Source organism: Sipha flava, unplaced genomic scaffold, assembly GCF_003268045.1.
Source record: "Sipha flava isolate LNK unplaced genomic scaffold, YSA_version1 241_pilon_pilon, whole genome shotgun sequence".
Taxonomy (NCBI): domain Eukaryota; kingdom Metazoa; phylum Arthropoda; class Insecta; order Hemiptera; family Aphididae; genus Sipha; species Sipha flava.
The window spans coordinates 573,180-594,788 of record NW_020272889.1 but is presented as its reverse complement, the minus strand read 5'-3'; the positions used below and the strand labels follow the sequence as shown (position 1 = coordinate 594,788).

General features: G+C 32.3%; 1 protein-coding gene across 1 annotated transcript in view; it reads left to right on the top strand.

Moving 5' to 3' along the window:
* Positions 1-13,014: 13,014 nt before the first annotated feature.
* The window catches only part of LOC112684137 (alpha-mannosidase 2), a 17,534-nt gene continuing 8,939 nt past the window's right edge, over positions 13,015-21,609 (top strand). The window contains exons 1-2 of the mRNA XM_025555467.1: positions 13,015-13,056; positions 13,864-13,965. Of these exons, the coding sequence (XP_025411252.1) occupies positions 13,015-13,056; positions 13,864-13,965 (144 nt within the window). The remainder of the gene's footprint in view (positions 13,057-13,863; positions 13,966-21,609) is intronic.

Below are 21,609 nucleotides of genomic sequence, written 5' to 3'. Positions count from 1 at the left end.
TAAGGTATTGATAAAACGCGTTTAAAAAAATGCTATGTATTGCGTTCCTAAATATTTTTGATTTCTAAATGGATATAAACTTAGTATTAGATATTATTTATTGTTAATATTGTACAGTATTTATTGAATATTAAGTACGAAACATCGAACACCTTCGTAATAATATCGCGCACGGCACTCGCTCCTATATGCCTCGTATACTTACGAAAATTAATACACGTATGCGCGTATCTACTTATAAGTCATGTTTGATACATTTGTTCGTTTCGTTAGTAATTTATTGTGTAATAAATTAATTTTTGATTATACACCATGCGCTACTTGTTTTTTTTCCCGCGTGTTAATAAATCAGGATTAGATTATCCCCGTGGGTAAATCGATCGAACACTCTCACGCCACTGTAATCCGCGTCCATAATATGTCATTCTCACCGAGGACCGCTATTATAAGTACACGTCTAACCTCGGAGTTGGACGATATTATATGATTAAATATGTATACTGTACGATATATGAAGTTGTTTTTTTCTTTCTCTTTTTTTTTTTTTTTTTTTAATACATTAGGTTTAGGTTCATTTATAATTATACAATCATCGTATATACGCACGGTAAAACCCGTTCGCCCGAAAAAGGAAGAAGAAAAAAAAATTTGAAAACCGAGAAGGTCCCTTTCAAGTGGCAGGTAAATGCTTAAGCTCTCTCGGGAAAACCATCGTCCTCCGCCGCATGCAGTCCTATACCGATTTATGTTTACTTTCGTACCCAAATCGTTCGAATCGATTGCGGTACGATACACGTTTGAATCTAATTAAACAAGTTTTATGAGCAGTAATCCCTGCGAACAAAAGAATCCATTATATGCTCCACTTCAGTGTTTAAAGAATATACGTGGAGCAAGTATTATACATAGGCATGTATGTGGGAACAGACGTCCGAATATAAAAATACGGTACGTGTTTTTACGAAGTGCTTAGTGAATCTGTGACTAATATTTTATATGAAGGAAAAAAAAATGTTAATATTTTTAATAACGACGTTTTTCAATCTGAATAGGTATGGTTATGTTGAAATACTGGTATATTAAAAAAATTAAAAACCTAATATTTCTTATACGTATAATTAATGTAAATATATTTTGTTGTTAAACTTTGTACACAACAATTTGCCAAGAAAATATTAAGTCGAATTCACTCGCGTTGTTTACAATGTGTTTTTTTAAACATACAATATTGTAAACATTTGAACATTTGCATTTATACCTGTATTTTTGTCTTTCGGTTCAAGTCAACAAAAAAAAATAAATACTTTGAGAATTAACTTGTTAACCTAACAACAATCAAAACAAACGACTTCAGGCAATTTAATATAATCCTGCATTAATTTCATAATGTATAAACGTCAACGTCGTACACGTCTTTTAAATGTATTAATTAAAGAACTACGATGGACTGAATCATTGGGCAACAGTTTCCTGCACAAAAATTGTTTTTTTCATGCCCATTACTTTTCTTTAAAAATTAATTTTGATTATACTGGTTGTTCTTAATTCATTATGCAGGATTAATGTTCACAAAAAAAATGTAGTTTTCCGCCGTTTTATTTTACGAGTTAAATGATATCGGCAATAATTGAATTATTTATTTTGAAACTTAAAAATAAATCTATTTTGTTCAATTCAAACTCAATTACACAATTTAAAAGCTCACAAATCAAATGAAGTTTACTTGCATTTGTCGTGTCTTTGTATATGTATTCGAATTTTATTATTATTCAATTAATACACTCTAATAAACAGAGTGAAAATGGTTTTTTTGCCTAGGAAAGTGGATTAGTTTTCGTGATGGGAATTTTTTCTCCTTGTTATTATCATAAAACACATTTTGGAACAGTAAAAATGATCGAAAAGTTTTACGCTTGAATGCTACGTTCTAGAAAAGAGTCTTCTTTTGGATTTTCCATTACTTATATGGTTTTGAAAAAATTGTCAAAAACTACATAACAGCAAAACACTTGTTTTTACGATGGCTTTAACTGTTTTCGGATTCTCCAAGTCCCCCTCAAAATCGTTTTGAAACTTGATTATCACAATATCATATGTGTATAGTGCCGCGTCAAAATACACCATTCAATTCAAACGGTGAAGTGTTCGCTCGAATTGCAATCATCTTGTTATGGTTTATATCCAACCACCACCGTATAAATGATACCAACTTTGTTCTTTTACAAAAACGTTTCAGAAATGTTTTCGATTTTCTTCCGATTCTACAGGTTCGACTCGTATACATATATATATATATATATATTAGTGATGGGTCGAACCCCTGATTTTATAAATCGAACCGAACTTAAAATAATTTTTTCAAACTCGAACTGAACCGAACCCTCATATTTTCTACCGAACCGAACCTATTATGATTTTAAGTCGAACTCGAACTCAATACTTTTTTTCATGTACATTGTACCTACCTACAAATTAAATAAATCATAATTATTAATTATTAAGTAATTGCATTATTTACAATACATTTATATTTTAAATAATTTCTTATTATTGTTATTATTTTTCAAAACAAGTATTGTGCTTTCTCGTATTGTCTTGTAGCTTATAAAATACTCATTAAGTATTGAGTATTGAGTATATGACAATACAATCAGTATATTTTAATAATATATATATAAAAAAATAGTAATAATAACTATAATTCACAAATATAGAATGATTAGTAGAATTTATAATGAAAGACGTAAGTTGTAAACATGTTTTTATTAACAGGACAGTCGCGGTATCGGAATATTACCATGGATTTACCCAAAATAAATTTTAACCTCTACAATAAATATGATAAAAACAAAAATAGCTAATTTATGGATGTAGATATACTGCCTCTATAGGCGATAGTCAACTTATTAATGTTTTGATCGGCGGAGGGTGAATGTGTAACATGCGACTGGAAAAATAACATTATTGTTATAATAGTAGCATTATTATTATAAATAATGCTTATAGGCACCTATATAGATTATCACTTTCTATCGTCAATAGTCTAATTATTTCTAAATAATCATTATCAATTTTTATTTTTCAAAAACAACTTGAAGAATTTTACAAATATTTGGTTTTTGAACTATCGTGGCCAGTAAGTCTGGTTCATCAAATATTTTCTAGTTCGATTCTCGAACAATAAAATATGTTTGATAGTTTGGTTCGATTTTTTTTTCATGCCGAGTTCGACCCATCGCTAATATATATATATTGACTGTATATTAAGTATACGGATACCGCAAGTATATATTTTATAAACGAATGCATTTGCATTCTTAAAAATTGATAAATAATTTACGTTCCCAAACGAACAGTGATATTAATTAGTAAAATAATTTCGGAGGGTGTTTGTAGAGTATGCATATTAATTATCACGTGACTCCGGAAAAAAGTGGATTATCTTGTACGTTGATTCACGGTCATTCGTGGATATGTATATAAACACAATATGTAACAGCAGGCCAGTCCGAAATAGGATTTTTCTTAAAGCTCGATATTAAAGCCCGTTATAAATTATTAAGTATTTATAATATTCACGTGTGCATGTAGTAAAAATATGGTATAATTCGGTTGTCGCGATTCTGCAGGAACATTTTTTACACTCTCGTTATCGGCTTTACGTCGATTGCGGCGAATATCTAAATTTCGAACTCGGTTTAAATAAAAAATATATAAACTCAATAAACCATCAAATACTTAAAAACAGGACGTGTACGCTAACGCAGAAAGCGAACGAGTTGAAACGATACTGCGTCGAGAATGCCGGGGAAACTAGGGAAACGTAAATTCACGGTTGAAAGCGAAAAATACTCTGATTCTATAGGTATTATAAGCGCAGGTTGAATTTAAATGTAAAAAATTTAAAGTATTTTGCACGAAGGAGTATATGAACATTACTACTATGAGCACAGAGTCCCCTTCCTGCACTGTACATCATAAAAAAAAAAAAATTATTTTAAATAAATCACTTTACCCACAACAAAATCGTTGTGATTTAATTGTTGTATTTGAAAATGTCCTCTAAGTATTGCATTTATTGTTTTGAATTTGTAACACTTTTAATTTAAAAAAAATTTAAAAAAAAAAAATGTCCCCAAAGTGTGTAGATGTCACACTGAGCCTATATTTGTTGTATACCGATCCCTGTATAAAGATGTGCCTTAAAATCAAACGAAACACGTGGACGCGCATAAAAATAATACATGTGTACCGTCGATAATAACGTGGTTCCGGTAACGGACGAACTACAACTTGTACTCGGACCGAGGAAATACGATTCGGAATAAACGCCTGGAATACATGACAATTATAGTCCTTGTCCCTCTGATCCGATCAGTGTGCCGTACACGTTTAACGACGACATTGCAATGATCCTGCATGCAAATGAACATGGTTCGCGAAACGTCAAAATAAATAATAATAATTATGTGCGTCTGTCCCGCGATTTATTTGTTCGCAACGTAAAATTTCCAAGTACAAATTATTTAAATATTTATCGCACGGGAATCGGATACGATTTATTTCCACGCAGTACATTCGAAAACAAGTAGTGTACATGTACGCTTGTACGGCCGGCTAGAAGTTTGGTTCACGACGAACTATAAATCTCGTTCGAGACGATTTTAATTTGCACCTTTTGGAAATCACTTAATCATCATCGAGACATTACGCTTTTTTCTCTCCGGGCCAAACTTCAAGGGGCGAGGAGGAGGAGAAGGCGGCACGTACGTAATATTTCGGTTACGCGTCCATCGGCTTCAAGCCCTGAAGGCGGCGAATTCGTCATCTGCCCCGGTCAACCTTGGTCGCGGCCAGACGAACGGATACAGATGATTATCTGAATCCAATAACGTATTTCGTTAATTTGTCGGCCATCTTAACACCCGCAAAAAAAAATTATAATAACAATAATAAAAATACATATTAGTGATAATTTAAATATATACTGACTCGCAACATGTTTGGTCAATACGCGCAGCGGTAGGTATACGCCCATAATTTTTATCTCGACTACAAATTTCCCTTCTACCGTGTAAAACACGAAGTGCGCACAGTATAACGTTATTATATTCGACAGCATTCGTACGCTACGTATGCACGTATATTTTTATACTCGATAGTCTCAGGGGCCGTGTGCACGTAATAATATCATGTAGGTGTATAATATTATAATCATAACATCGCAACGATTTACATCACCCACGACCATATACGTATTGTTACTATTACGACACGGGGTATTTTCTTTTTTTTTAACGTTTAACGCTCGTTTTCTATTCATTATATTTTATACGAGTACTACGGAAACCGTTTTTTTTTTCTATTCTTTTCCGTAAGATATAGCTATTCCGAAAATATTTTCATGCTTTTCACCAAGTATATTATTATCGGATTTCGATTTTTTTTTTTTTTGTTTCATCATATTTCAGTGCACAATGTCGATTGACAAATAAAAATCGACTTAAGAACCGATGGTTAGTTTTTATTTAGAATATTACGTCGACTGTTAGCACCGGCGTCTCCTAATTGAATACACTCCGCACTTCGTCTGAAATGCAAAACATATACCTACTGCTTAATAGCTAATTTACTGATCGTAGATATTCGATTTATGTATGATTCTTCCAAAGACCATTATGATTTAGAATGTGGAATCGAATTGAATATCTTCTGTCGTTCATGAATAAATAAATAGTTACGTTTGCCGTGTAGAATTGATATCTATTTCGAATTACACAAAAAAGTGTTTCTAAAACACTCGATTCGACTAACACTCGATGTTAACATTTACATTAATAACATGTTAAAAAAAATTTAAAAAAATTACAAATCAACCATAAAATATGTTTATTAATTGTGATTATTGTTTTTTACTTCGTTGTACATATAACACGTACAGCTCATAATTAAAAAAAAAATAAAAATATACAAAATGTAATGAACAATTAAACGGGAAGAGGTATAATGTATAAATTAGACGGATATAATGTACAAACGTGTATACGTTAATTCAAAAATATTGCACCTGTTAAGTATTAGAGTGAGGAATTAATAATATAAATATATATTTTTTTATTCTAAATATTCTATATATTCTTCTTTTTGGATATTATACCGAAAATTGTAAAACTAATTACCGCATGACTTAATTCAATTATTTCAGTTATTTAAATTAAATCATAACCATGATACAAATAAAGCACAACGGGCTTAAGTTGTCTTTCAACAACGCAGATAGAATTATTTTCTTATAACTTTGTATTGAATATTCAACTATAAGTTTTCGGGAAACATTGAGGTACTTTGTGCTTGTTTGAATAATTAATTCACAATAACGGGATTAGCCTTTTAAATGAATTTGAAATTACATTAATGTCAAGCATAGGCGCCAAACCGTTTGAATTAAATCTCAAATATTTGTCTTATGGAACGTGGACTGAGATAAAGGCTGCGCAGGAAGTAAAAAAGCCATTAGTGTTGTATAACACTTCAAATATTTCGAGCCTTAGTACATTCATAATAAAAGATGCACATAATAAAAGACCAATTAGGTAAAAAAAAACATTCATAATCGGTTACTCATGTTGACTCTACATAATATTATAATATAGGCAAATAGTATTGTTTGAAGATTTTTCATCAAAACGCACTGCAAATCTACTATTCCATGCGTACACCCTAAGTAAATCAACGAACTATGTTCGTACGATGACTAAATGTACAGTATTTATTATATTTGTAAACATATAAAATTAATTTGATTTAATTAACTTGCTGTTATTAATTACCAATATCATACGATTACAGCTGCTGTGCACACGAACGAAATTCGTAAAATTCAGTTTGACATTCAATCACGTTACACGTCGCTATTAATTATTCATCGTAATTCGTATTATTCATTTTGATTGTTTAAATTATCGCATTCGTTTTGTTCGGGAACACGTGTAGGTACCTGCATGTGGCGCGTATAAAATTTCACGTTTTCCTTACGCAGTGCAATAAAAAATCTGTATAAATCAACGAAACGCATTCCCGTTCACGTGATATTTGATTTAATGGAAAACATAATCGAAACGATAAGCATTTCGGTTACACTCCCTTACCACACCCATCTTCGTCGAGCACAATCTGTAGACCGGCCCGAACATCCTCCCATCTGTGATTACAAATCCCTTTCGCAGCAAATCCTTTTCCGGACTTTCGGCTACCGCCGACGTATAGTCGCATGTATGATACATGACGGACGCGCGTGGTACATAATAATAATGACATTCGAAACGGTTTGATTTTCAAAACACTATCCATAATACACGTTTATAATAACTGATGTGATATCATACTAACGTGTCGAAAAAAAACATTACAACCACGTTATTCGTTGTAAGATCATTCAAAAACTAACAAAAAAAAAAAAAAAATCGCAAACTTAAGTATTTCCGGCGTATTCGAATCGGGTTTTAAAAATGATGAATTGTCTGGGTCGCGTGCGTGGTCATCTCGTGACACGAGTCCGGGTTTGCGTCCGTGGGTTCTCAACAACGGGTTCGAATTGTGTGAGCGGTTTTCTAACGACTCTCGTCCCCGACGATCATTGAAAATTACATATTTCCCGTGCCGCCATTACGGACTGACAAGGACTGTGTCATTTATTAGGTATTTATTGTACCGTTAAAAAACCCAATTTATGTAATACCGATATAATTGTTCATTATTTTCGCTAAAAATTTTGATGATTTCAAGATTTTTCATCGTAAACGATCGGTGTCGCAGTACCATATAACCGATGTTAACATGTGCTATATTCACAGAACACAATGATTGGCTAATTAGTATTTTACGATTACCAAAATAAAAAGTAATCGAGTATTTTGTATTTTGCTTTATGTATCTTGTATATTTTAATTTTGTTATATATTTCGTGTTTCGTATTATTCGAGTTCCAAAATACCTGATCGACAAGTATTGGGTCGTAGTAACAAAATACGCATTTAACTTATGTTTTTCAAGGTTAAATGTCTGACGTACAAACTATTATTCATATTCATTAAGATCTATTCTAGGAGCCATAAGTGTTTTTTTCTTCAAACGTCAATTATTAATTAATTTCTTTAGGTTCGCAAAAACAATTTTCTTCCCATTTTTTCCACAGCTTCCTCCATTGATATTCACAAAGTTTAAATGAAATTTGTATTTTTATACCGAAAGTAGCTTAAGTACAGATTTACACTTTGTACTTCCAAATCGATGAAGTCCAAAATATGGATATAGATGTACAGTGTGTAGGTAATATAATAAATAATAACTTTGAATATAGAACTAATTTATAAACTAATGTTCGTTTATTTATTTGATATTTTTATCAGCTCATCGATGACATTCTCAATTTTTACATTCATATCACGATGTATGTTTAATTAATTAAAGAAAATTAATCAATTTAATTAAAGGTTTTAAAACCTTTTTTTTAATACATTTATATATTTTCATATAATAAACGGTTTGAATGGACATTTAAATGATTTTAGACCGTTGAATTTCTTATATCGGCATACTAATGAAATGGCCGCTCTCATACGGGTAGTGTTATAAATATTTTAACAAATTTAAAAATTATTGGAAAAATATCAGGGTTTATATTGACCTAAAGATCAATAGTATTACTTTTCTTGAGTTCCATCGGTGATTAATTAGTGCATCGAGTATACGATAAGTCTAATTCTCCATTTAAAATATTCAATTAAAAATCATTTAAAATATTCATATTAAAATCAGTGAAATTATCAATTATTTCTAGGTATATTTTTGTGTAAATTATTAAGTGTAATAACAATTTATACTTTTTTTCCAACTATTATTTTTTTTTTCAATTTGGAAGACATTTCGGTGAGGGATACGTATAACCCTCTTTAGGTACGCCACTGATACCTTGTACAAATATTACAATACAAATAATTTATATAATTTGTGGGTGTACTTGTCGATATTAATATTCTATAGAAACGTAAACCGATAAAATAAAAATTAAAGAAAATACCGTTATTGGTTGGTAACGGATACTTGGTCGTTCGTTAACAATTTTACTGACTAAACATTGTATTATTGTGTTTATCGAAATAGCATCCGCAAAATCGTATTTCATACTAAAACATCATGGTATCGTGAAATAATGATGGCTTTTATTTATACATTTTATGGCAAAAATTTAATCGTAAAAAAAAATGCATAAAACCATGTAATTGAATACTTTTCGTGAAATCTGCTTTTTGTTATTATTTCGGTATTATAAATGTCAACCAAGTGACTTTGTCGGGTACTACGTATATATATATGCTAAAAAGAAATGTAAATCAATATCGGCAATTTATATAAATGATACCTATTGAAACGGTGATAGTAACTCAACATAAATGGGTCGATTGAAATTCGACTGAAGTTAACTACTGCAGAGCTGTTCATCGTTTTTTTTTTTTTTTTTTTTTGTATAAGATACACGTATTATTTCGATGAGTGCAATTAAAATATGTATGTAGGCGTGCGAGTCGAAGGATATATTTAATCGCAGGTTTTTGGACAGTGGTATTCGTTTCATCATCAACCGTACGCGAAAATACTAACTCAGAACACGTGCCCCTATCTCGCGCTTTTATTTATTCGTATTCATAATAAGCCAGTCGAACCCGAACTTTATTGTTGTTCTACAATAGTAAGTTCTAGCGTGCAACAAACGCAGATCATTGTACAATAATATTCTTGTCGGTTTTATGATGAAAAAAAAAAAAAAAATTATAAAAATCGTGTCGCGGTATTGTTCTACTGACCCACCCACGCTATTGTCTCTTGTACACGTTTTGTTTTTGTTTTCTTTTTTAATTCGCTTCATACATTTAATATACTAATAAGTATAGATATATATTTCGCAAAGTGCTCAGTCATGCCTGCATACCACTGCCACACAGTATACAGAACGCGTTTTTTCGTTCATTCATTCATTCTATATTTAAAGATTTTTTCTATTATTTAACATAGAGTAGGTACCTAATATTTACCTAAGTACATAGGTCGTATGTGACTATGTGAGAATAAATTATAAACTAGCCGTCTAGATCCCGGAGTCATCGATATACGCACTCCCATTTTTGCATGAGGTGGCCGTCTCGTAAAACAGCTATTCACACCGCCACCGGTATTCAGCCCAACCGAGTCCGTCCCTAGATTTCCGCGCGTATTTGAAATTCGCATTCGTGCACACCAAATGAAAATGGTTTCGCCGTTATCACGTTCCTTATCGTAACGGGTTTCAAATGCTATAATTTCGCTTCTACACTTGGGGACTGGTTCGGTTGGTGCTTCCCCTCCCCTCTGTCGGCAAAAATTATGCCCCGTGTTTATAATCATGTTCGATATTCAACGATAACGGATTAAATGTGTTAAAAATGATACAAACTCGTATGTTTACGATCCAGTATTGTTTACAATGGTGTTGTAGGTGGGTCGTGTCGGAAAATATTCCGCCGTTTAAGGAGGATCGAATCAAAATTGAAATCACCGCAATGAAGTGCGTATTATAATTAACGAATGCGGAGTGTGTGATAATTAGTCGAGTGAGAATAAAAAAAAAAAAAAATACAGTTTTCCGTCCTTTTTCCCTATCCCTCTCTGTCACTCTTTCTCGTTCTAACGGAAAACCAAAATACGCGTGCGCGCACGAATGGCTGATTTCTCCCCACAACTCTCCTCGTCAAAATATTCAATAAAATATACACAATACCGCATCTATAGACGCACCTTGCGAACAAACAACAATGGAAACCGAACAAAACGAGTTTGGCACTAACTGAATTTAATTACCGGCTCATTATCGTTATTGTAATAAATGTTTTATACTTTTGTCAAAAATATTTTTATTCATTTATCGATTTAATATTTTACCGAGAGAGTAAGGAATACGGTAAATTGGGTTGAAACATCCGACGAAAAAAAAATAATAAAAATACCGTTCACTATCCGGAACCATATTGATTCCAAAGACAATCGTTTTTAGTAAACCAATGGGCATCGAAACTTTTCAATGCACGATACGTTTTTCGTACACGCAAATTTAATATCATACATTTATATTTTATTCATATTAACGTAAAACAAGCCGAGAATGTATACCGGGTAAAATCTATAAAACTTTGTTCTCGCATGACGTGCGTACCACATAGGTTTTAAGTATTATAAGTACATATAAATATAACGTGTATATATATATACATATATATATATATATCTATATATATATTGTGTTTTATATAATTTTCGAAATTCCACTATTGGACGCATCAGGAATTAAATATTGTTTCGCAAAGATATATATGTTCGAATAATTGGATACGCATTTACATATGTAGGGGTATCGTAACTATTATAACTATTTACCAGAATTGAAACGTATGATACGGTATAGTATAGGTACAAAACACGTATTGAACGTACGTATAAAAATTAAATACCTAATAAATAAAAATAATTATATATTATTATACACGAAAAAATAATGCATTTAATTATTAACGCTATTATTTTAGATTAAATAATTGTATATAGATGATTATTATTTTTTTATGTAATATTTGATAAAAGATATAAGTATCAAAGGATAGAGGAATAAGGCTTTTATTTTATATGTATATGTATAATATTCCATATTATTAATTTCTAAAAATTTAAATTTTACATTAGAATATGAATACAATAATATATTATATTCTGGGTCTAAAGCAATATTTTATTATTTTATACTTAGATAGGTACCTATTCGAAAGAATGAGAAAAGAAATTGCAAACAAAAACATTTATTTACACAACATATATAATTTTGAACTATCTAATATATTTTACCTAAGTATAAAAATGAAAACCCTACCTAAGTTAATACTCAAAAAACGAAAAGTTTTAAATTTTCAATGATTGAATTTCAAAAACAAAATATACGTTTTAGTCATTTTGTACATTTTATATGTGTACGTATATTACCAACCCTGCTACGTATTTACCGACCATAAGTTTAATATCAAAATCAAATCCACAAGGACATTGTCACGTATACATTTACAAACCACAATGATTGGATGTAACCAATATACAATATGAACTTAAGGATAAGTACTTAGTTAAAAATGTTACTTCAGAGAAACAACATTTTAAAATGTGTGCGTGAAATCCTTAACGGCATGGGAAATTCGTAATGGGGTACCGAGACCAAACAATTCAGGCAGAGCATGTCGTTGAGACTTGACCTGATGAAGTATAACGTTTGCCCTATCTGAATATAGAGTTCAGCGCCATTGGACATTCGTAGTACTATAATACAATACGTGTGCAACGTTTTTCATCGCCGCATTTCAAATATTCGAAAAACATTAAACGTTTAGATTGGGTGAATTTTGAACTAACGTTGAAAGCGATAGTTTAATTTTTGGATTTCCGTGTGTACAAATCATAAACAGCCAGTCATGGAAGAAACACACATAATATGTACATTATATCAACAACTATAAAAATATAAAATATTAATATGCAGTAGGACTTGGAATGCATTTTTAATATGACATTGATTCTGTTGTAACCGACAGCTTCGGTATAAAATGTCGAACGCAAAATCCATTGTACAGTATACACTGTTCACGAATAATAATAATAATAACGTTTGATATGAATGCTAATATGACTTGCAACATGTTGCAAAGAGTTGAAATACGGAACGCAATTGAGTGCGGCTCAAGTTTTCAACACCTCCTTCCCCTACACTGTACATGATATCTATAATAATACCACATAGTGCGTCTGGTCCGTTTGTATTTGAATTATTTAGTGTCTACTCCCCGGAACGAGATCATTACGATCGAACCGGGTCACATCGACGCCCATTATCAGAGTTAAAATGTATCCGTAAATGTTTAATAGTCTCCGGAACATCAAACAGTAATGACCCGTGGTGATTGGACCGTCGATTGGACCGTTCACCGAGTAAAACACACAAAAAATTAAAAAAAAAAATAATTTAAAATTTAATATTAAACAAAATATTTAAAAACGGAACGCATCGTAGTAAAACCAATACGTTGTTCGATCGTTATCTAAAAAATGAATACCGGCCTATAGCCGAACTAGTTAAGACATTAGTCCAAACATCGATTACGGCATAACAATTAATAAGCTAATAATCGAGCAGTACGTAAATGATTCGGTACGAGCTTTTATTTTCCGCCGTCAACATACGTTTCGTCGTCCGTGAACGCCCTTTCGTATTGTAACATAAACAACACGCGGTCAACAGACGCGTTAGCCGCGCGCAGAAATATTTCCGTACATAGTTTTGTGCTAAAAAACACATAATAATGATAACAATATCCTCCCGATTAATTTGTCGGTTTTCCATACGTTAAGAACGTTACGAACATTCGAAACAATTTCGTGCACCACGTTACTATCGTGTAGTTTATGTCGTTTAATGCGACGACGGGGGTGTGTATGATGTATACGTCGACGCAAAGTGGATATTGGATAACTTTGTTGAAACAATTAATAGAACGAACTATGCAAACTATATTATATGTACAAAGTACAGAGTTTATATTAAAATCACTATACCGTTACGTGTTACATGGTGCCTCGTCGTGTTGTTCTCAAAACAATATTGTGTGTAATACAGTCAATAGTTGCAAACTTGAAAATCGTTTGCCGTTCATACGCGTTAAAAGTTACTTGTATTTATTATAACATCATTGTACTACGCCTGTGCCAAACGTGTAATTATTTTCATTTTATTTCTAGCCTTATTGGATGAAGAGCAAGGAGTACTGGAACAACAGTTTTGACGAGCGTTACAGAAAACTCCAAGAAGACGTGGACAAGAAAAAACGTCCGCCGCTCAAGGTGAGTTTTTGTCGAAAACCTTTAAACCAAACGCGTAGTAAAATTTTAACGTACTCTTCTGCAGTGGCGTATGTAGGTTTTAATTTTGGAGGGGGCCGATTATGCATTTGATTTTTGAGTGGATGGGAAGGAGAAAGCACACTATTACGAAAAAAATTACTTTAACACTATAAGACTTCTCGACTGTCTTTACACCATCAGAGAAATAAGAAACTCAATTTTTTTAATGATTTATTGTTTTTTAAAAGTATAAAAACTACATTGTAATAAACAAATTTTTTATTAGAGTCATTCAAAACTCACCACATATGTTCTTAAAAGAATAAACATATTTTATAAATATAAAATTTTAAATGAACGCATAGGTAACATTCTAAGTGTCGCGACAAATTTTCGGAAACCCCCAGCATTAAGACATATCCATGTTAAAAATAACAATCTTTAACAATGATGTTTTTCATTTCGAAGGGAGCCCGGGCCCCCTCGGCCCCCCATATATATGCCCCTGCTCTTCTGTATAGTATTTTTTACTCGTGTAGTGTCTATGAAAACCGAGCACCGTTATTAATGCATTTTCTTCACTTACTACCCGACGATTTCGACGTGCTACGTTTTTGCGGCTTACTTATGATGATTATTTCAAAAAGCGAATTAAATATGAACCACGTAAATGCGATTAAAAGTGATCTATTACATTGTACGATGAACAGAGTTCGACCGAATTCAACTTTTGTTCGCTCTGAAAGAACCACGAAGGTTTCGTGTTATACAAACCTTGTCATTTAAAAAAAAATTAGCATACATTTTATTGTTTTAATTTAAATTCTTATAAAAATAATATTCATTTAGGACGGTTTAGTTCGAATGATTCATTGGACAACGTCACGAAACACACTCGTGTATACTTAAAAACAGTAAATAATTCGCGTAAAAACTTCCGGCGCCCATTTCCCATACATAATATAATGACATATATCAATTATGTGAAAGCTTTTTGTGATCAACTACATTTCTATATAAAGTAAAAAAAACGTGTCACGGTGAGTCATGATCACGGTATTGTCACTGATCATTTTTGGAACGTCCGTACTACAAGTACATCATATCGGTTTTCCGTTAATCATGTATACGATGTACGATATATATACGGTGTGGATAATACCGTAATAATATCATTCTTCATTAGGTACGCGTTTATTGATCGACGCGGTTCTAACGACGAACGAGACAGTTTCAGATCTGGATAGCTTTTAGAGCGAAACGATTTTGTTCCGAAAAAAAAATTCGCCAATAGCCCGTTTTGCCTGTTACTAAATCCGTTGTCATGGCCGGAACATACATTGTAAATTAGGAAGATAGCGAGGGGAGAAGGAGCGTTACGAAGGACTACAATTATTAGACACTCTAAAAAAACGCACATTTATTTAACACAAACCACACAGACGGATTTTTGTTTTTATTCTTATTCAATTGAATAATGTGCCGCACTGTTTTAGCGAAGCCCGTGCAGACCTGTCTAACGTTGTTTTCCTTAATTATCATTTAAATGTTTTCGTAGATCGTACTTGCAATATGTACCTACCATACATTTATTCATAGTTATCATAAATTACTCAAACTAGTGCAAACAATATATATAATACATATTTATTTGTTTGTTAAAAATGTACGGGTTAGTAACCTAGGGTTAACATCAAAGCAACAGTCTAATAACAACGAATATAATAATAAGATTCTAAATACATTATAAAAATTACAATAACAAATTAATAATGTCACAAAAACCATCATCGAATAAGAGGGTTCTCATTGGCGAGCGACATGTGCCTTAAAAGCTTATTTTGTAAATAATTTTGTTACCTCTAGGTTTTTCTGAAAACGAGATGTACACGAAGGGACCTAAAAATTAATTTGTGACAGCAAATGCGAAAAATCAATTGGTTTGGCTGTCGAACCGCGAATACATTTTAAATCGAACAGTCTTCTTCGTCCAGCAATAATGGACGGGTCAATGTCCACGTCTACTTATTCACCGCGTCCGCGTGCGCATTGCCGAAATGGTTGTCACTGACCCCTCTCCATCGGTGGCATGTTCGTGGGCAGAGGAAATTCGCCATCGAACCGAGGTCGATGCGAACGGTCAGGGGTGCGAAAACCTGCGAAATCGGTTATGTGGAGGTCTCGGTTCGTTTTTCGTTGGCGGGAACGTTCGCGGCTGTCGGGGAGGGTGAGTGGGCAGGGACGGCGTAACGAATTGTGGCCAGACGAGTTGACGTTCCTGGTTAGTCCGGGGGAGAGGGGTGGTAGTTTTGTCTTTTTCTATTTCTACCGTACCCACCGCAAAGCCTACATCGGTCCCATCCGTCACGTCCCTCGTTTCCCGGCTAATGGGATTTGCCGGTCGGACGCATCCGTATTACGCGCGCGTACGCGGAATGTCAACCGCGCGAAACGTTTCGCACGTACGCGTGGTGGATGTGCGTGGACGCTTTGGATGGTGCGACACCGATTTTGGAAGGGACTCGCGCGCGGGTGACCGAGAGAGGGAAACGCTACACGTATTCGATTCTGCCGCACACGTATTCTGAAACTTCGTTGGTTTTACGTATTTTTTTTTTTTTTAATTTCGAACGTTTACCGAAGCGGTTATTATTATCCTTTCAATGTGATCGCTGTAGCGAAGTTGACGAGTCGAAAGACGGAGAGAGAAGTAATGTTCATCGGCGTTGCAACTATTGCGAAAACGTGTTCGTCACAAGCGCCATGGTGTGATCAGCACGTAATTGGGGTCAGGCAGATGACGGGCATCGGATAACCACTTTCGTTTCGTCTCCGAAAACGTGTGACCCACGTTCTGCAAAACGCGCCACCTTTACCAAATATTATAGTAAATGAAAAACTGTCGCGCAAATGTACAAGTAAATGGACTTAAACATGTTTTTGAAATGTACAATGCAAAAATAAACGCATTATTAATAACCATCCGATGAGCTGCTTCAATGAATCTATAATAAAATTTGCACAGTGTAACAAACTATATATATATATATATATATATTACCATACGTTCGCGAAGTTACCCTCGAACGAATACGAAAATTATAAAATGTAAAATCAACGAAAACAGGGTATACTTGACATCCGAGACAGTTCCACGCGAAGAAACGATGGCCTGCAAGGTAGAGGACCAACATATATACCGAGGGACAAGTAAACAGGGGGTACTCACAGAAATGGAATACTCACATTTCACTCACCGGAGATTTTTTGGACTCAGCCCGAGTATGCACTACTTGACCATTACGACTAGTTTATTTCTCTAAGCCCTCTGTTGCATGTAAGAACGTACATTAGAATAATCCGTCCAAACACTACACACTTTCTTGTATCATTATATTTTTAAGTTAAACACAATTTGCAACGTCTTTACTAACAATATTGTACATTTACTCTATATTTTGAACACCTGGATCGCAACGCACGTTAAGGGTTGATTCCCGTCATCGAATATACAGTTATACTCCACATCGGCTACAACGTTTCTTCCGTCCTGGAAGCAACAACCGCCATTGCGGAGTCAAATTTGAATTGTATCACCGAAATAATTTTAATGTTTAAAATTTGATTGCATTACGTTTGTTTCTTATTCGTGGGTGTATGATAATCGTGATGGTTTTGGTTTCGATTTTTAACGAAATCCGAAATCGCCAATTATTTAAATAAGTGTACACATTTATTAGTACCGTTGACATAATTTTCCACCGTTGATAGTTTCAATCGTTTTCAGTTTCTGATGTGTAAGAGATACTAACATATTTTTTGTATTCATTGATGAAAGCATTTTACATTAAATTATAATAATGTATAATCGGGAGAAAAAATATCGAAAATATAATCAGAACCACTGGAGCCAAAACGTGATGTAGGAGAGCAAAAATTTTCTATTTACTGATACACTAAACATTAATATATTTCGTGCATTTTATAATCACAGTTAAATTATACATTTTTTTTACAAATAGTACAAATACTAAAGTCATGCCAAATATTCAACCATAAAATCGATGGCATATTTGTACAGTTTTGAAAATATAATTCTATGTAAATATTAGCAAAATTCTTTTTAGAGTGGATCTGCAAACTTTAATTGAATCGGATTTTTTTTATCGTACAAAATAAAGTTTATTTAATTTGTTTAACTTTATTTAAAAATCCATTTGATTGTTTCGAAATGTTTGTGAGCAATTTTTGATGTAAAACTGATTTTTTAATTGCATATTAAAACCTTTTCGGACGTATTTGAATGCTGCAAATGTAAATTTAGTTGTTGCGAAAAGTCGTTATTTCACATTATGTTTGTTTATCCTTCGTAAATACCATAATACTATCTGTTGTGCGCTCATGTGAAGTAGGTACAAATTACTGCACTTAAAAGGTCACTCGATACAAATACTATGGTTGAAATGTATGTATGTAATTACAAGCATAACGCACATTTTACGAATAGAATTCATCCGCGGCACTTCTTCGCTGAATGAACTGTATTAGTTCCGTTACGGTGATGTACCGGTTGTAACCTATAAAGATTGACAACAAAAAACTATTACGCCAAATCAAACAGCAGTGGTCTGAAAACAAACAGTAATATTATGACCGATCGTCAACGATAAAGGTATTTGATGTCAAAACAAAAAAAAAAACCTATTATTTTGTGTTCCATGTCGAATTAGAAACATAACGGACCATCCAAGTTAATTTAACACTGAATGTAATCGAAGTACCAACACTACAATATAATATGCTGTGCATACGATGTGGAAATTTGGATTCAAAACCGAAAAGATGAAATCGACAACGTAATCGTCAATTATAACTTTTAAAAAGAACAGAATCCGTTATTGAGAAAAATAAATGGTTTAATAGAATTGATTCGTCAAAGTATAAAAGTTCAAATTATTTCGATTAAGTTCTCCGGTTTTGATAACTTTCCAACTATATGAAACTTATTGAAATATTAACCATTAATTTTGTTTGTTATTACTTATGGGAACCAAATATTATGATTAACAATGTGCCATAAAAGTTCTTAGCTTTTCGTTTTAATTTATTCCATCATATTACGCGTAACCGCTGGAAATCATTAAATATAATAGTAATGATATTCTTATTTTTCTTCTTATTCTCGAGTACGCATTAATTTTTTCGAAACAAAATTAGTTTGCACACAATTATAAGCATTTGCCACAACAAAAGTTGAAAAATAAAATTCAAATTAGCTCTCGTAAATTTGAACACATTCGTTATACTTATGCCTGTATAATAAATATGCGATGTATAATATTTGTTTACCATAAGCCACTGAAAGTCTTGGAAAACTAATTGTATTGAGAATATTTTCAAACACTTCAGATTGTTTATTTCTCAAATATTTCCTCTTCTTCGTGTGTATCATAATATATATTATCTTACTATTGAAATTGCACAGAATAATATATATAAATAAGACGCGCAAGAGTCTGAAAGAGTGAAATTGATGCATAAAATGTTCTAATTTGTAAAATATGTATTGACCTACGTCATTACAAATAACCTAAATAGGTGATTTATTCGACTCTTTCTTCAATACTTGTTTATAAGAATATAATGATCACACTGTACCGTTCTTTGTCATACTTCTCCTGTACGCTATTACAGTTTTATATTCTTCGTACTAATGTCATAGTCATAATATATTATGATGATTTAATTCAAATTATAAAATTAATAACTATAATCATTAATATTTTTCGGGGGAAAAATAATTACGTTTATAATACGAACTGCATCACTTTTAATTTTATTTTATTCAATGCGATTATATAATAACAGAATATTTTTTTTGATGAGAAAATAATAGTATTATTTCTTGGTACGTTTACTGATAACGTTTTCTTTTATTACGTCCTAAGACATTTGAAAGGGTGAATTTATTTTTCCGCCCCATAACCATTTCGTGAATTTATATATATATATATAATCCCTATTGTTTTCGATATTGTTATCATCATTTATTTTTATAACTATTTAATTTGTCTTCTTTTAATTAGTTTTTATACTTTTCGATTAATATTTCAACCACCGATGCGACAATACCGAGTCGTAGAATGAAAAAAAGTTTAACGAACATCATTTTAAGAGATTGAAGAGATTGTTTATATGAAGATATACATATATATATAATATTATATATTTTAAGTATATATATATATATATAAAGTTAAAAGAAAGGAAAGCGGTTGATAGAGAAAGGAAAAAGATACTTTTTTCTAATCTATACTATTTTTATTTTGATGTGAAATACTCATGTAATCTAAAGGGATAATACTTTCTAAAGATCTTTCTTCGCCTTTATTTCACTTAACAGGGTAGCTTTTTCTTATTTTTCCCTTCAATCACTCTTAGGCAGTGTTATCTCACCGCATTTCTTAACGTCAATATCTATTACCCATATCCATTTTAATCTTAGTTTATATATATATATATATACATAAGCGTGCGCATGGGGTAGTCAGGGTAGGCACTTGAACAATCAGTGAACCTTCCCTCACTCACCAAAATGTTCAATATTATCACAACAAGAAATAACCATAATATAATCAACCACTTCGAAACGTCCGTAAACGGTAAATAAATGTATAAGATAATATTGAAAAAATATAATTATTAAGTTAAATTAAGTTAACTCATCCAAATTTGTTGTTGATACTAAGTGTTAATGTGTTATGTACGACTACCCTGCCAGTAATGTCTACGCACTGTCGTATGTATATAAGATAATAAATTGAGCATGATTTTCCTTTCATATTACCTACTATTTTCGTTTATAGCTAGAAAATTGTCCGTTTTTAAAAAGGTATTTTTTTTTTAAAAAATTATGTTTTTTTCCATAGTAATTTGTTTGTTTTATAGCTCTTGAAAACGCAGGTAAAACAACTATTTGTTTTTCCTAGAAATGCCTGCATTAAAAACATAACCGAATAATTAGATGTTACTTATATAAGTGTATTCTACGATAAATAATGTATCGCGTTTAAGTCGATAATAATAATCATTACTTGAAAGTCATTTTTGTTTGTCCGAGGAATAAAAACTAAGTCGGTTATAAAAAAAAATATACATTATTCTGAGTTCGGTAGGCACGGCGACGTAGTTAAATAATCATATTTACATGCAATTAGTAAACATTTAACAGTTATCTGATAAACTGAACTAATTTCAAAATGGTTGGGTATTCACTGTCGGGAACTTAGAATCGTCTATATCTCAATAATAATAAGGAACAGAACAATCGGCATCGCCCAAGAGCTTTTACACAGTATGAATGATTCAACGTTACTCGAGCCGGAATGAAATTTCATCCGTACATCCGTGTTGAATTGAGATATGTAAAATCAACTACATAATTCAAATTCTTCTCCCATTGGATTTTGTTTGAGTTTTCCTTGGCTGTAGGAGACCGATCCTCGGTTTCTGTATGTAATTTATACAGATGATGGTGTACGACGGTTTTCATAGAACGTGCATTAATAAATAAAACCAAATGAAATGATCTCGCCTTTTTCCAAAGTTTAAGTATTATTATCCCCCGTAAAATAATAAATAACG